This window comes from Protopterus annectens, chromosome 5.part1 (genome assembly GCF_019279795.1).
Source record: "Protopterus annectens isolate FY-2018-M chromosome 5.part1, PAN1.0, whole genome shotgun sequence".
Classification (NCBI taxonomy): Eukaryota; Metazoa; Chordata; order Ceratodontiformes; family Protopteridae; genus Protopterus; species Protopterus annectens.
This window is the reverse complement of record NC_056736.1, coordinates 266,555,419-266,573,458: the sequence shown is the minus strand read 5'-3', so window position 1 is coordinate 266,573,458 and position 18,040 is coordinate 266,555,419. Positions and strand designations below refer to the sequence as shown.

Genomic DNA, 18,040 nt, shown 5'->3' with positions numbered 1-18,040 from the left:
ATTACCCGACATTCCACCCAGTCAAAGGGAAGCAGCAGCACACAAAATCCAAAAGATGCTACAAAAGAGTCATCCAGACAGTCCCCCAGACCAGATAGAATCCGGTTTTTACTCAGGATTTTTTTTAGTGCCAAAAAAGACAGGGGACTGGAGACCAGTTCTGGATCTCAGCACACTGAACAAATTTGTAAAAACAGAGAAATTCCGGATGGTCACGGTTCAGTCTACCCTTCCTCTCCTGGAATAAGACAATTGGATGTGCTCTGTAGATCTTCAAGATGCATATTACCACATAAAAATGGACAAACGCTCAGGAAGATACCTCCGCTTCTGTATAGGAACCAGTCACTACCAATTTCCAGCTCTGCCCTTCGGTCTCTCTACAGCCCCCAGAGTGTTCACCAAATGCATGGCAGTGGTTATCGCTCACTTGCGACTTCAAGGATTCCAGGTGTTTCCATAACTGGACGACTGGCTCCTCACCGCCCCCACCAAGCATCTACTGGAAGAAAACCTGCACTACACTCTCCGCACAGCACAAAGTCTGGGAATCACTATCAACTGGGAGAAGTCCAACATGACCCCAGCTCAGTGTCTGAATTCATAGGGTTCTGTTGCACACGAGAAATTGTACAACATCTCTTCTGGACCACAGGCTTCAAAAAATAGGGCAGCAGGTTCAGCCACTGCTCTGTCACCACAAATCTCCTGCTTGATCTATACTCCAACTCTTGGGGTCAATGGCAGCCCTCGATCCTTGTTGGCAAGCCAGATTAATCTGGATCCCTTTAGAGGTTATTTTTCTAGTGTCCTAAACAGGCCCAGTTTTGCAGGAATGTATAGGATTAATTAAGTTTCTCTTGCCCTTCTTATCCCCAACAAGGTTCACAAAGGTCGTCAAGCGATAGCCCGTAAGAGGAATTCAAATTTATCCTTATTTGGACGATTGCCTGATTCTTGCTCAAGACAAAAACAAGCTTCTTCACCATCTACAGTATGTTATGGCAGTGTTAAAGGTGCCCAGGGTATTCTGTGAACGAAACAAAGTCCAGTCTAGTACCCTCTCAGGAAATGTGCTTTCTGGGTGTGAGACTGAATACAGCTTCCCAGATGGCCTTTTGACCCTGGACAAACAAAGAAACCTTACTCTTTACTTCCAACAATTGTCTCTACGGTCCAGGCTGACTGCAAGGGCAGTCCTTCAAGCCTTGGGGTTCATGGCATCTTGTATTCTGGTGCTTCCCAATGCCAAACTGCATATGAGGAAGCTACAATGGTATCTCAAAAATGTATGGACGCAACACTGCCATGATCTGGACACTGTCATTCAGATAATACCTTGCATTCAAAAGGAATTTTTGTGGTGGGCACAGGAATGTCACCTAAACAAGGGACTCTCTGTGACCCGACCAGAGGCGAGTCAGATTTTAACGACAGATGCCTCGGACAAGGCTTGGGGAGCTCACCTTAATGGAAAATGGGTTCAAGACACGTGGCCTGCCAGACTTCAACATTTACATATCAACTTGAAGGAGATGTTAGCAGTCCATTTTGCATTGATGGCTTTCAAGGATCTACTTCACCCAGGACAAGTGTTGATTCAAACAGACAACACAACTGTTATGTGGTACATCAACAAGCAAGGGGGAACCCATTCAGACTCTCTTTGCAGGCAAGCTATGATTTTGTGGGAGACTGCTCTCGGTTTGCACCTCACTCTTCAGGCAAGGTTTCTGCCAGGAGCACAGAACTCCTTAGCAGATGTTTTGAGCAGACAGATGGTGGATCCCCACGAGTGGAAATTGGATCCTCATGTATTTCGACAGTTGACAGTGATATGGGGACTCCAGACATAGATCTGTTCGCTTCTCCACTAAATTTCCAGTTGCCAAAGTTTTGCACAAAGATGTTTCATCCAACAGCTTGGAGAGTGGATGCTCTATCATTCAGTTGGAGCAATCTTCACGTCTATGCCTTTCCTCCTCTGCCTCTCCTTCCCAAGGTGCTCTTGAAGGTCAGACAAGACAAGCCTCCATGATTCTAATAGCTCCAGATTGGCCTCGACAGCACTGGTACCCTCTGCTGAGGAGTTTAGTAAGGAGCCTCCTTGGCCTTTGCCTTCAATTCCACACCTTTTGTCTCAGGCAGGCAATCATTTCCTCAATGTCAGGATTCAGTCCCTGCATCTAACAGCCTGGCATATTCGGTTCTAGAACCTGGAGGGTCGCAGCTTCCTCAACAAGTTTTGATGTTATTTTGGGAGGCCAGAAGGCCTAGTACAAGGAAAGTTTATGCAGATAAATGGAGGAGATTTTTTATTTGGAGCAAAGCAAAGAGCTTTGATGTTTCCAGGCCTGATTTGAGTGTTTCTCTTCAATATCTTACGGAATTATTAGACAAGGGTTTGTCTTTCTCCTCTGTAAAAGTTCATGCTGCAGCCATTTCTGCTCACTATGACTGTGACCCACCATTATTCTCTCATCCTTTGTTTAAGCAATTTCTTAGAGGGGCAAAGAACATAAGACCCCCATGTGAGCTCCTACTCCTTCCTGGGATCTCAATTTTGTGTTGGAAAGCATACTTTACCTTCTTTTGAACCTGCAGCTACGTCAGAGATATAGTTTTTGTCATTGAAGACTGCTTTTTGTTGGCCATTACGCTGCTAGAAGGGTATCTGAATTACAGGCTTTGATGGCAGTTGAACCCTTCCTGATTTTTCATAAGGATAGGGTATCTCTCGTACTAACCCTACTTTTATGCCTAAAGTGGTTTCAAATGTGGCCTTGAACCAATCTATTCATTTGCCTACTTTTTATGCTGATCCCCAAAATAAAGGGGAGAAAATTTTGCACACTTTGGATATTCACAGGCAGTTCGTTATTATTTGAGCAGGACTAAAAGGTTCAGACAGTCTCAACAGTTGTTTGTTTCTTTTGCTTTGGCCTCTCAGGGAAACCTGTTTCAAAACAAACTATTTCTAAGTGGATTGGCCATTGTATTGCTTTTTGTTATTCTCATCATGGTAAGGAGATTCCGCTGGAATCAGACCTCATTCCACTAGGGCTACTGCCACTTCTACTGCTTTTTTAAGGTGTAGCTACTAAAGATATTTTGGAGGCAGCTACTTGGAGTTCAGTGCACACTTTTTCTAAACATTACCATCTCCTCTTTATTCCAAATCTAGGGCTGGATTTGCCACTGCAGTCTTACAGGGCATGTTAGCAGCTCCCAATGCTTTATGATTTTGCCAGCCTCCCTTTACCTTTGCTTTGGGATTCTACCCACTAGTTATGACTGCAGCAATGTGAGATGAGGAACATAGTACAGTTTTGTACCTACCATAAATGTAGATGTTCGAAGATCCACATTGCTGCAGTCCAATTTACCCTCCCTCCTTCCCCTCTGTAGTTTGGAGTAGTTGTATGGTTTGGGTGGTAGAGGTTGTTTGTACATGTGTCTTGGAGGTTTTCTATTTTTGGCTGTGGCCTTTCTTTTGGGCCTTCTGACATCTGGGCCAACATAAGACTGACCATATGCCGTCGGTCATGCGCTTTAATACCATGACGCTCTGACGTCAGATCTGAGCGCCCATGACCGACGCCAGCCTAATACTTTGGTATTCGGGCCGACCGAGGACAGCGGACTACCCACTAGTTATGACTGCAGCAATGTGGATCTTCGAACATCTACATTTATGGTAGGTACAAAACTGTACTTTCTCACTTTGGAACCAGAGTGGTCCTTGTGGCCCTTGGTGCACTGGGCATCGGCTCTTCTCAGGCCAGAGGCTGTGCCATGGGAGAGGGCATCCCTGGTTCCACACTGATTTTTTTCTATGGCATCCTCCAGGAATCCTCCCTGTCTCACGGTTCACAGTCCTCTTGAGACTCCTGGTCTGGGGTTTGACTCGTCGAGGCAGGGTGTGACCCCAGTTCTGAGGTTATCGTGCTCAGTTTCGGACTCCCATCCCTCCTTGGGTGGGTCGGCCTTCCAGGCCATGGAGAGGGCACTTGCCTTCGCTGGCAAACCCCACATGTCGGAGTCCTCTCCCCTTCTGTGCTGCAACTATCACAAGCCACAACCACCAGGCACAAGGACCTCAGGTTCCTCCTCCTCAGGGAGACCCTCTCTTTGCAATCTTCAGCAGAACCTCCCACTGAGGAATTACCCCACAAAGCGTCGTGCAAGAGGAAGCACATGGACTCCGCTGAGGAGTCATTGACTGAAGATATGGATTTTGATAACAGGGAAGGGTCCCTACAGTTAGCCTCTGATGAGGTGTCCTTTGGTGACATCCTCGAGATCTTTAGAAAGAGGGGTGACTGGAAGTCCTCTAATCCTTCCTCTGAGGAATCCGTATTCCTGCAGGCCTTTCGTGCCTGGCCCCCAACCTTCTGGGTCACCCCGCTGGCCGATGAGCTCATCCAGCTTATTGTCCCACACACATTGAGGGCTCCTCACACCCTGGAAGCGATACCAAGGAGACCGGATAAAATATTATCGGCCCCAGCTGAGCACCCACATTGATCATGAGGTCTTCCAGTAGATGCTATGGTGGTGGCGGCTGCAACTAAGAAGGATTTTGCAGAAGAGAGCCAAACTGTCCATCCCCCAACAAGGAGTCCCGGGCGATAGACAGGCTAGGGAAGCATGTGTTTGCTTTATCAACCTTCGCCCTAAGGTCTTTGAACTATTTGGCACACGTTACCAGGCTTCAGAGGGATCTTATCAACCAGCTCTCTGAAACCTTGGCAGGAGCTGTTTCTGTCAAGGTCCATGACAATGTGACTTCTCAGATAGCCACCCTAGAGTCCATTTCCATTTCTTCCATGTGTCTTATTTCTCACGCAACGGAAGGAGCGGCTAGAGCAGCAGGCACAGGTATAGTCACCAGACGACATGCCTGGATGCGCCTTTGCGGACTCCTTCATGAACACCCCCATCGAGGCCGCTTCTTTGACTGTAAAGTGCAAGATACGCTGGCAAGGTTCAAACAAGATGGCAAGACCCTATCTGCCATTGGTGTCAGACACTCCATTCCTCTGGGAAGATGTGGCACAGGAAATCACAGGGCTCTTTCTGTGACACACGTGCTGAGTTCTCCTCTAGAGGCAGAGGGGGAAACTCCATTGGAAGATGCCCCTCTCAGGGCAGAGGAGGTCCATGAAACCGGGGTTCCAGAGACTCGTTCTCTGACCAACCCTATCAATGCTCCTGAAGTGTTGTCCGACTACTCACCTCTGGAAGCGATCGGGGGTCGATTTTCCTTGTACCCTGCTGCCTGGCAAAATATAACCACCGACTCTTGGGTACAACGGATAATCAGAGGTTATCGCATCCCCTTCCTTCTTTGCCCAGTCTCATGCAGAGTATTACCCGACATTCCACCCAGTCAAAGGGAAGCAGCAGCACACAAAATCCAAAAGATGCTACAAAAGAGAGTCATCCAGACAGTCCCCCCAGACCAGATAGGATCCGGTTTTTACTCAGGATTCTTTTTAGTGCCAAAAAAGACAGGGGACTGGAGACCAGTTCTGGATCTCAGCACACTGAACAAATTTGTAAAAACAGAGAAATTCCGGATGGTCACGGTTCAGTCTACCCTTCCTCTCCTGGAATAAGACGATTGGATGTGCTCTGTAGATCTTCAAGATGCATATTACCACATAAAAATGGACAAACGCTCAGGAAGATACCTCCGCTTCCGTATAGGAACCAGTCACTACCAATTTCCAGCTCTGCCATTCGGTCTCTCTACAACCCCCAGAGTGTTCACCAAATGCATGGCAGTGGTTATCGCTCACTTGCGACTTCAAGGATTCCAGGTGTTTCCATAACTGGATGACTGGCTCCTCACCGCCCCCACCAAGCATCTACTGGAAGAAAACCTGCACTACACTCTCCGCACAGCACAAAGTCTGGGAATCACTATCAACTGGGAGAAGTCCAACACGACCCCAGCTCAGTGTCTGGAATTCATAGGGGTTCTGTTGCACACGAGAAATTGTACAACATCTCTTCTGGACCACAGGCTTCAAAAAATAGGGCAGCAGGTTCAGCCACTGCTCTGTCACCACAAATCTCCTGCTTGATCTATACTCCAACTCTTGGGGTCAATGGCAGCCTCGATCACAATTGTTCCTCTAGCCAGATTCCACATGAGGCTCCTTCAGTGGTTACTTCTTACTCAGTGGTACCCTCTACAACATCCTTTGTCTATTCATATAAGTGTAACTCAAAAGATGCAAGCAAGATTTACTCTGGTAGACATCTCGAAATCCCCAACAATGGTCTCGCCCCTTCAGCACCCATCAACCGAAAGCCACGGTGACTACGGACTCCTCCCTGATGGGGTGAGGGGACTATGTCAGGGAAACTCGGTCCAAGGCACCTGGTCGGAGACAGAGGCCCTTTTGCATATCAGTGTCCTGGAACTGAGGGCAGTGCTACTAGCGTTGCAAGCATTTCATTCCGTCTTTCCGTCAGGGACTATTGCGATCCAATCAGACAACATGTCATTGGTTTGGTACATCAACAGACAAGGGGGCACCAGATCTTACCTGTTATGCCAAGAGGCCTTGAGAATATGGCAGTGGGCAATAGCTTCCAACGCTTTCTAATTGCAACGCACATTCCCAGGAGCTCCAACATGATAGCGGACAAACTGAGCAGGTGCATTCTGCAATCTTATGAGTGGTCCCTCAATCCTATGATAGCGGCAAGAATCTTCAACTGCTGGGGCCAGCCTTGCTGCGGCCTATTTGCCTCCCCAACCAACTACAAGTGCAGCAACTATTTTGCCCTGATCCCCCCCTCGGGGACAGTCAGCGAGAGATGCTCTAGTCCACGCTTGACCCTTGGGTCTACTTTATGCTTATCCTCCTGTTCCCCTCATCTCTCAGTTTCTGAAGAAAGCACGGCAGTTGAAGAGCAAAGTGATCCTCATTGCTCCATATTGGCCTCGACAAGTCTGGTTCCCCTTCCTCTGGCCTCACCTGCTAGATCAACCGTTGATCCTCAATCTATCCCCAGTGTTGATTTGCCATCCACAGGGTCTGATTCACCCCAATCTAACAACTCTGAAACTGACAGAGTAGTTTCTCCACTTCCAATGATTGCCAGGCAGGAAAACCTCTCATCCCCTGTGCGCAATATTCTTATTGCACCTCATAAATCGTCCACCAGACTAATCTATGTTAATAAATGGAAAAGGCTCAATCTATGGGCAGCGAATAAACAATTAGACCCCTTGTCAGCCCCAGTTTCGGTGGTTTTGGATTACTTATCACATCTTTTCCACTATGGGGTGTCTGCCTCTACTATTCCGGTGCATCTAGCTGCCATCTCAAATTTCCACATTGGTTTTCAGGATTCTCCACTTATGTCACATAGACTCTGTAAAACTTTCTTGAAGGGGGTTATCCACCTAAAACCTCCCTTTAGAGAACCGGTACAACCTTGGGATTTGGCAGGTTTCTGCAGGCTCTAACAGCTCCCCACTTTGAACCCGCGTCTTCATGTTATGTGAAATATCTCTTTGGGAAAACCTTGTTTCTGATTGCAATCACATCGGCCAGACGCCTGGCAGAACTTCAAGCCGTATGCATTAAACCTCCTTATCTTATCTTCCATAAGGATAGGGTATCACTAAGAACTAATTCTTCCTTTTTACCAAAAGTGGTGTCAGAGCAATCTATCAACCAATCTACTGATCTCCCAGTGTTCTTTCCTAACCACTCTAGCAAGGGAGAGTATTGCCTGCACTCCTTGGATGTTCATAGACAATTACGATTTTATCTGGATAGAACAAAATCCACCCGTAAATCAGACAAACCGATTCTGGCCTTTTCTGGACCTAGACGAGGTCATCCTGTCTCAAAAGTTACATTGGCATTATGTTTGAGAAATTGTATTACCTTTATCTACAACAAAAACGTCACTTTGCCTCAGAGAGTGAAAGCACATTCTACAAGATCTATGGCAACTTCAGCAGTTTTCCATGCTGAGGATTTTCTCAGTGATATTTGCTCAGCTGCGACTTGGGCCAAACCTCATACCTTTATGCTTCATTACAAATTGGACTTGGCCTCTGGCGGTAGAGCTTCTTTTGGCTCTATAGTGCTCAGGAATGTCCTTCCATGAGGGCCACCCAGGGATACCAGGTAGCTGGGGACTCTGTCCCATCAGTAAGGAATAAATGAAGATTAACAACATCAGATAAAATAGTTATGTCTTAACATAATGTTCCATCTGTATTGTTGATCTTCGTTCATTCATTACTTCCCACCCTCCGTCCCCCTCCAGAAGTTCCTGGTTGATCTCATATACTCCTTTATTGTAGGTATGTTATGACCAGAGGTAGCCTCTACTTTTATCTGTCAACTTGCAAACTTGATCTGAGGTAACAGGGAGCAGAGCATTCTGGGTAGGACCTTCACTTGAGAGTTCTTGTCTGACGCGAGCTTGATATTTGGCCGGCTCAGTTCCGAGGACGGAACCTATAACCCATCAGTAATGAATGAACGAAGATCAACAACACAGATGGATTGTTATGGTAAGACATAACTTCTTTTTTCCATTTTTTTTGCAATAATTGCTAGTGATTAACCCCATTTTCAAAATAAAATAATCATTTTATGGGAAAGTTGTTGAAAGCAGCCACTCTCTCACAGTCGACCCTGTGATGGGCATTTCTTTGAGAATTATAGTCAGGGTAGAAGCCTGTAAGATAACTGCTGTTCCTGTGTACATACCCATTTTCCCTAACAAAGTTCAGACGTAAAGTCAGGGTAGAAGCCTATGAGATACCTGCTGTTCCTGCATGCATACCCAAATATCAGCCAAATATTGCATCCTGGAAACCCTTCTATTCCTAATCCCTACCCAAATAAAACACCTGAAGACACTGCCTCTATCTTTAACACCTTCTTTATTGACACTGTAACTAAGCTGATTAAATCACCCCCCCCACTACCAATGACACTGTAAGATGATTAAGTCATCTCCCCAAATGATCCAAACCACTCTGTCTTACCTGCTAGTTCTGACCCCTCTAAGCTTTTCTCTCTTAAACCTGTATTTACTACTTATATCAAATCTCTACTCTCTAAACTAAAACCCTGCTCAACGTCTGCTGATAACATTCATTCCTACTTCCTCCATCTAGCAGCCAATACTGTTGCTCTTCCTGTAACTATCTTGATTAACTGCTCCATATTTGAGTGTCATGTTCCATCAATCTGGAAGGAATTCTATATGCTACCCTGCCACACAGGAGGAAATTCCCAAGAAATCTCCAATTTTTGACCAATAGCCATTCTGTCTCCCCTCTCAAAGCTACTTGAAAAATGTATACACAAGCAAACTCTCAATTATCTTTTACAGGAAAACCTACTTACTCCCACTCAGCATGGATTCTGCCCAAAACACAATACTAGTACCGCCGTAATCTCCTTTACCAACACTATTTCCTTGGCTCGTGATAACAACAAACTTGTTTCCTGTTTATTTTTAGATCTATTCAAAGCCTTTGACACTGTCTCACACTCTCTTCTTCTTTTAAAACTGACTAACCTTAATTTCTCTCCTGCTACTGTTACTTGGTTTTCCATCTTTCTCTCTTTCTCTGATAGATGTGAAATGGCTCTCCCCCTCCCCTTCCTGTAAAAATGGGAGTTCCCCAAGGATCCATACTGGGTCCAATGCTATTTAATATCTTTATCAATCTACTCTACACCTCTTGCCCTCAGCCATCTCTTGTTCAATATGCAGAGGATTCTACTGTGATTACCATATCAGAATCTCTCTCTGGTCTCATTACTACTACTCAAGCAGCCTTTACATCAGTTGAGACCTGGCTCACCAACAACCAACTAATCCTAAAACAAACAAACTCCTACTATTTCTCCCAAAAACTCTTACCATCTTAAATCTACTTTTACTATACTATCCCTTAATAACACTCCAATAGTACCTGAACCTAGCTCCAAACTCTTAGGTGTCACTTCAGATGATCAACTTAAATTTGACTCACACATCAACAACTGCATCAGGAAGATCCATCAGAACTAGGTCTCTTATACAGACATAGAAAGTTTCTCACCAGCAAAGCTAAACTGACCCTATCTCACACCTATCTCCTACCCGGTCTACTATATGGTTCTCAAATACTTACAAACCTTAACGCCTCACTCCTATCAAAACGAAACTCAGCCTATAATAAAGTAGCTAGATTCTCTGCCCAACATACTTATAAAACTCATCACTGTGTCTCACGTATGCACTTAATCTGGCTGGAACTACCTAACCTGCTTCTGCTCTCTCAGTTTCAAATTTTACACTCTATACTATATCAACTTCTCTTCTGCCCTAACTTATCCTACCTCATATCCAACTATTCTCCAACTAGATTACTCCACAGCTTGGGCCAAGACTTACTACTTATCTATAAACTTAAGACAAAAATGGGATGTCATCTATATAGTTACCATCCTACCATAGCTTGGAACAAGCTTCCACTCCAAATTAGACTACTAAATCGACCTAAACAATTCAAAGCTGCCGCCAAAGATCACCTAAAAACACTCTGGTCCTGCCACTGTACTCCTCCACCATGAACTGTTTCCTGCCCACCTTGTTTACTGTCTGACCACATCTACTAACTTTTTATTATTACTCTCGTACTGCCTCAACACCTCTATTCCTCCCGGTCTGTCTACCTGTACTTTTGCAAACCCTGACTCCTAATAGAGCATAATCTCTCTCCCTTACATACATCCTCTTATAAACTAGATCTGACAGCATCGTATGTTTGCACTGAAGAAATACCTAAACTGTATAAATATCTTTTTTCCCACATTGACTGCATTACTAATTGACTTGTAAATCAAGGAGTGACAGAGAAGTATGTAAGAGTGGTATAGGATATGTACAAGGGTAGTGTGACAGCGGTGAGATCTGCAGTGGGAGTGACAGATGCTTAAGGTGGAGGTGGGATTACATCAAGGATCAGCTCTGAGCCCTTTCTTATTTGCAGTGGTGATGGACAGGTTGACAGACGAGATCAGACAGGAGTCCCCATGGACTATGATGTTTGCAGATGACATTGTGATATGTAGTGAGAGTAGGGAACAGGTTGAGGAGACCCTGGAGAGGTGGAGATATGCTCTAGAGAGGAGAGGAATGAAGGTCAGCAGGACTAAGACAGAATATATGTGTGTGAATGAGAGGGAGGATAGAGGAATGGTGAGGATGCAGGGAGTAGAGTTGGCAAAGGTGGATGAGTTTAAATACTTAGGATCGACAGTTCAAAGTAATGGCGAGTGTGGAAGAGCGGTGAAGAAAACAGTACAGGCCAGGGTGGAGTGCGTGGAGAAGTGTCAGGCGTGAATTGTGACAAACAAGTACCAGTAAGAGTGAAAGAAAAGGTCTGCTAGAGGGTAGTGAGACCAGCTATGTTATATGGGTTGGAGATGGTGGCATTGACAAAAAGGCAGGAGTCAGAGCTAGATATGGCAGAGTTAAAGATGTTAAGATTTGCACTGGGTGTGACGAGGGTAGACAGGATTAGGAATAAGTATATTAGAGGGTCAGCCCAGGTTGGACGGTTTGGAGACAAAGCAAGAGAGGCGAGATTGCATTGGTTTGGACGTGCTGTGGAGGGATGCTGGGTATATTTGGAAAAGGATGCTAAGGATGAAGCTGCCAGGTAAGAGAAAAAGAGGAAGGCCTAAGATAAGGTTTATGGATGTGGTGAGAGAGGACATGCAGGTGGTTGGTGTGACAGAGCAAGATGCAGAGGACAGGAAGAAATGAAAATGGATGATCCGCTGTGGCGACCCCTAATGGGAACAGCCGAAAGAAAAAGAAGACAAATGTAAATACCTGCTAAAAATTCTGTTACACCTTTTTTGATTTTGCCCCTGTAACTGTTTTACTGTATTGTCTAATGAATGTATTACTGTAGTTTATAATAGTTCTCTGGAGCTTTTCTTCCTGGGCCTTTGCTGAAAAAGGGTTAATTGCAGCTTAGTCGGACTATTCCCAGTCAACAAATGTAAAATAAATAAATAAAATTTTCCCTAACAAAATTCTTGTATTAATAAAATGAGAAATGGGTGCACTTGTATAAAAGGAGGAAAGGGGAAGTGAGAATATATGGTTTTTCACTTTCCAAAACAGAAGTCTGCCTTAAGAGCAAACACTAAGTAAGAGAGCGAGCATGCAGGATAACATTACTGTTTAGTGAGTACAGTTGCACAACTTCATGGTGTACTTATTAAATTAGATCTTGGGTATTTCCACACATCCATTTTTTTACGTGCCTAGTGCCATTTGGTGGCACATACCTATACCCCTATTATTGCATCATCTGTATGCAAGGCATGATGACATCAGCATGCGAACTACATGTGGCAGTCTTGTAGAAATCACCAATTTTGAACTACAGTTTAAAGTGGGAGAAAATTAAAATAGGTTACTGGCATCTGCCACTCTTTTTTAATTTTAAAATAAAGTCTACGAGAAACATGTTTTTGGAAACATTAACAGACTGAATGTGTCATTGCACATTATATTTAACACTTTGCTCATCTTAATTATGAAGTGATGCCCAATTCACAAGTGCATACATAAGAAATGTTTATTTCAGAATCATATTTATTCCTTTTGCTTTTTAAAGATTATATGCACTTTATGTCTTGTTGATTTTCACCTTACCTTTGGCTGCTCCATTTCCAAACATCACATAGTAAATCCTCCTTGCTTTAAAACTAAATCTGGTTTTGTCCATGCTATAGTGAGTATATACTTTCTGTTAAGTCCATGCTGTTGAAGGGGCTGGCTACCACATCAGAGTTCTGCTTTGTGAGAATTATTAAAGTATATGAGGAACTCCTCTTATGAAGGACTGGTATAATTTTGGCAAAATAGCTAAAACTACACTTGATGTTAGTCTCTGTAGGAAGCATTAAGTGATTTGTCGAACAAAAATTGTATTCAGAAGTTCTTTTACAGTTTTGTTATCTTTGATTTAGAAACGGGAGTGTTTTCAGTTCTGAACAGTCGATCTTTGTCATTAATGGGAAAACTAACCATCAGTGCTGCTTTCAACATTGTATACATCTACTCATCCGAGCTTTATCCCACAGTAGTCAGGTATGAATGTTATGAATTCATATCAGTGTTTTATGCATTTTTTTTCATATATTAACTTCTGCTTTTGCAGTTCATTGATAGAGCACAGGGTTGTATATAACACTGTAGCTGTTAAGGTGTACCATTTTTATTATTGGAATGCAAGTTCACCTTTAACATGCAGAAGTGTTTGCAAATGTACCGAGTTAATGCTCTGTCTTCTATTTAGTTACAGAAGATGTGTAATTGTACTGTGGCTGTTCAACATTTCACGTTTATGAGTGGCCTTGAATATTTATTTGTACAGATTCCTTTGCTCTGATCTGATTAAAGTATTCTGTTTGCTTTTTGTGTTGTTTTATTTTCTTACATTTTACCATTACCTTTTAACTTTTCCCTAATCTTCTCTGTTTATCACCACATTCCACTCGTACCACTTTTGCCTATGGGCCGTAGTTGTTCACCTGGCTCGTGTGTGTGTGTGTGCGTAAATATATATAAATGTGTGTGTGTGTGTGTGTGTGTGCGTGTGTGTATATATATATATATATATATATATATATATATATATATATATATATATATATATATATATATATATATACAGTTTACTATCATATTTTTGAAGTGCAGGTGATCGAACATGGGTTAGACGAAAGGTAGTTTTCCAGAAGGCAAAATGCGAACCAGGTAACATCGAATACATTACAGCGAATGGGTAGTGTACTTAGATTATCTGAGTTCGGCATTCTGAGTGGAGACCGCGGTACAGTGAGGAACAGGGAATTAACCCATTTCTTCACTGTAGTTCAATCTCGGAGTTGGTATATATAATTTGCAGGGGGCTTGCCCCACTACAAAATAGTGAAGCAAATATACTGTTAAAAATGACTATATATTAATACTAATTAATTAATTTAATACTATGTATTACTATGTAGTAGGGTGTAAAAGTATGCTACTATGCATAGCATGGATGACTGACGTCACCTCCTGCTATGTTGAATACATTGAACTACGGGTGTTGATATATTCATTTTGACTTGGCTGCCATATTGATGATCCAGGTCTATGTTATATATTCAAACGTCCAAAATGTTGAATACCGTATGGTCGACATTTGGAAGTTCGAATAGATAATAAAAAAAGAAGAAAAAGAAAAACGCACCTTAACAGTGCACCCCCACACCTCCCCTACTTAAATATTTTATTTATTATTTATTTTACATTTGTTAACCGGGAAAGTCCGACTGGATACAGGTACATTTTCAGCGAAGGCCTGGGGAGAAAAGCTCCAAATGTACAAAAACAAGTATAAATACAGTGAAATTATTACAGTGAGTTATCACAAAACTGAGATTTGTTTAACAATATGTACACACAGGTACATGTTTTTCTCACATACACAAGCAAAGTTTGGACACAAGTAGATGGGAAAGAAACAGTTAAAAATTTCATCTGAAAAAGGAAAACACATATATTAAGATGGTTATCATACATGGTGTAGTGTTAACTTTAAGTCTTTCCAGTAGGTGGGTGATACACAGAATATACCAACTCCGAGACCGCACTTCAGTGCAGAAAAAGGAAATTCTCCCATTCTGCACTGTACTTTGCCGTTCAATCTTCGAACACTTGATATGTCGATCATATGGTCTCGACCATATGATGTTCGACATTTCCAGCGTTCGAAGATTTGACATACACCCGATGATCCATATTTCGCAATTCATATCAACATTGTGATCAGTCGACTGATGCAGTTTTGAAAATAAAATAGTAAACACCATATATGTTTGTGTGTGTGTAGGTTTACTATCAAAATATGGTTCAGACAATTTCATTTAACATTTAAAGCAGTAAATACAAAAGTATATCAGTGCATTCATGACTGCTACTGGTTCAGACAATGACTGAATTGGAAAACTCGAATGGCTCAGTTCAGTGTTTCAGAATAGCAGGAAAAAATGTTGAAATCACAACGGTAAGTGCACACTTGCAACATTTTGAATGCAGATCGGACTATAGTGGGGATTGGGAAATGTTACCCTTTCCCTCACTGTAGTGCGATCTCTGAGTTTGTATATATAAGTAGCAGGGGGTTGGAGTGCAGGGGTGCTTGCCCCCCTGCAACACGTTCGTAGGGCATGACCAGACATGGCATTTTCAACATTCCTGAGTTGTCGACTTTCCTGAAATACCTCATTCGGTCATGTTCCTGTTCGTACATTTGATTTCCAACATTCTGGGTCAGAAACATGAACATCTGCACATTGCAGGTGCAAGATTTTGATACTAAGCCATAGACATATATATATATATATATATATATATATATATATATATATATATAGTAGTGCGGTCCTGGAGGTAGTATATATAGTTAGGCGGGGTGTGGGGGGCACATCCCCCCACCGTGTTTGTTTTATATTGTATTTTTACCAAAAATGTCAAAACAATACATTTTAAACAGTAGACATGCATAGTTGCAACACAAATGACTAACTCTCTTCAGAAGACGATATCTACTCAAACTAAGAAGGGCGCTTAGCCCCCCACACCGCCCCAACTATATATACCAACTCCAAGATAGCACTACAGTGGGGGAAAAGGCATATACCTTTTAATTGCCTTACAGTACTCTAAACAGTGCCATATATACTAACTGCAGTTCAGTTAAGTGAAATGAGTTTTCAGTAATTTGAGTTTTCAGCAAAGTGTTCGGGGTGAAATTAAATTCAGTGAAATGAGATTCAACGAAACAAAGTAGACATATATATATATATATATATATATATATATATATATATATATATATATATATATATATATATATAATATATCCCTTTGCCAACTCATTTTAGCTCCCTTCCTCTGTGTCTTATTAGCTGCTTAGTGCCTATTCCCCAAATTCACATTTTTTTCATTATATGTAATATTGTTAATTTTCTTACTCCAAATGTTCAGTATAATAAAGGGGAAAGAAAGTCCTCCAAAAGATAATTTACTTGTTTATATCTTTATTAAGCAGGTTAGTGGGTAAGTACAAGTACAATTTTCAGCCACAACCCTGTCCCATATAGTCAGCAACATATCAAATGGTAATTTACATGCAACTTGTATTCACAACATTACTTTACCAAAGTTTACATTGATACAGTATCTTCTTTGTATAGAATAAATTTCTTTTGATATAATACTTGGTGACAGGAGCAGAGACATAGCATGCCTTACAAAAGTTCATTCAGCAGAAACTTAAATCAGAGGTAGTAATCAGTGTTTCATTTTTCATTAATTAACCATCTGTAATGTAAAACCTTATTAGGCACTTGTTTGGTGATATATTTGATGGTCTTTAGTTTGTGCAGTATGTATTAGTTGTCTTCACAGTCTTCCTTCTCCCACGGTCTTAAAGGCCTGATGAGAGTTACCGAACCATTGTCCATTCCTGCCTTTTTCATTCTGTCTTGCGACATGAAAAGGGACATCCCCTTTCACATTGAGTTGTCATATTCTAAGAATAGATTATTACTTTTTTCACTTTATTTGCAGTTTCTACCTGTATGTGTGTGTGTGTGTGTGTGTGTGTGTGTGTGTGTGTGTGTGTGTGTGTGTGTGTGTGTGTGTGTGTGTGTGCGTGCGCTTGCTTGAGTTTTTCTTTTTTCCCCTTCTCTATTAGACTCAAACATTATTGTGTAGTTTTTCTGTTGACTTTTAAAATGTTAGATAAGCCATCAGGTTTTATGTGTGGCTACAGGCATAAAATACCAAACTTGGATGCACACTCTGTGTGTGTTTACTGTCTCAGAGCTTCTCACTTGGATGAACTGTGTGATAGTTGCACTGTCTTTGGTACCCAGGCAGTTATAGGAATTTAATCTTTAAAGGACTTCTCCCTACCTCTGTGGTAGAAACATCCAGGACTCTGCAAACTGGTACTGGAGTGTCTCCTTTCTTCAAATAAGGCTACAGACAAATCCAAGGGAAACATAATCTTCAAAGATAAGTCGTAGGATTCTAAGAAACATTCTACAGACCGTTCATCTTCCTCTTTTGCACCATGGGCTCAGGCTCCAAAATCTCTTCTCAGAGATGATCCTGATCAGTTCCAAAACTCCTTTTCTGAAGCCACATTTTTCTCTAATGCCAGTTTCTGTTTAGCTACGATCTCTTTTTCTGCATGAAAGGAATAGCCATTGCTCATCCAGACCTCCCTCCATCGCTTCATCCCTGCAAGTCAGTTCATTCAACCAAGTGCCTCTCAGAAGCTAATGTGGACCGCATGATGGAAATTTCTCAGGTCCCAGATTTAGTTGGAGTTTTCTTGGCTCCAGCTCCTGCTGGTCCAAGGAGCTGTGTCCCTTCTCCTCACCCAGTTGTTGCTTCTACCCCAGTTTGTTTCTCAGAGATTGGAGTTTTGGTTCCAAGCACCACCTAACCCAGACTAAATATATGGCTATCTCCACTCCAACAAAATCTGTAACCCATACAACTCTGATGCTGTCAGAGCTGGAAGAATCCCACAGTCATTGGATCTGTGGAGTGGGTTCAACTCCAAGGGTTTTGGAGGCATCCCTTCCACTTGGAGCTTAGATGCTGGACAGCTTGACACCAACATGCTTCAGCTGCTGCTATTCAGATCTCTGGAACTCCCTTGGTGTTGGCTTTCAAGGCTGTCAAGAGGGAGTGCTCTTCCAAATGAAGACATTAACTTCTCTCCCCAGCTCAACTCCACTCATCTCCCAGAGAACACCCCTGGATCTCAGTCCTTCTCATCTGGTACACCTGGGATAGCCAGAGCCCAAAGAGCCTTGAGTCCATACGTGTAGGGAGTTTACAAGTCTCTTCTGAGTCTTCTCTGGAACATCCCACCGGGGTAGCTCTACAGAAGCATTTGTGTAAAAGG

General features: G+C 42.6%; 1 protein-coding gene across 1 annotated transcript in view; it reads left to right on the top strand.

Annotated features, from left to right (window-relative positions):
• SLC22A15 (solute carrier family 22 member 15) overlaps positions 1-18,040 on the top strand; it is a 1,628,958-nt gene that overhangs the window by 1,313,412 nt on the left and 297,506 nt on the right. Inside the window, exon 9 of the mRNA XM_044072941.1 lies at positions 13,035-13,155. Coding sequence (XP_043928876.1) covers positions 13,035-13,155 — 121 coding nt within the window. The remainder of the gene's footprint in view (positions 1-13,034; positions 13,156-18,040) is intronic.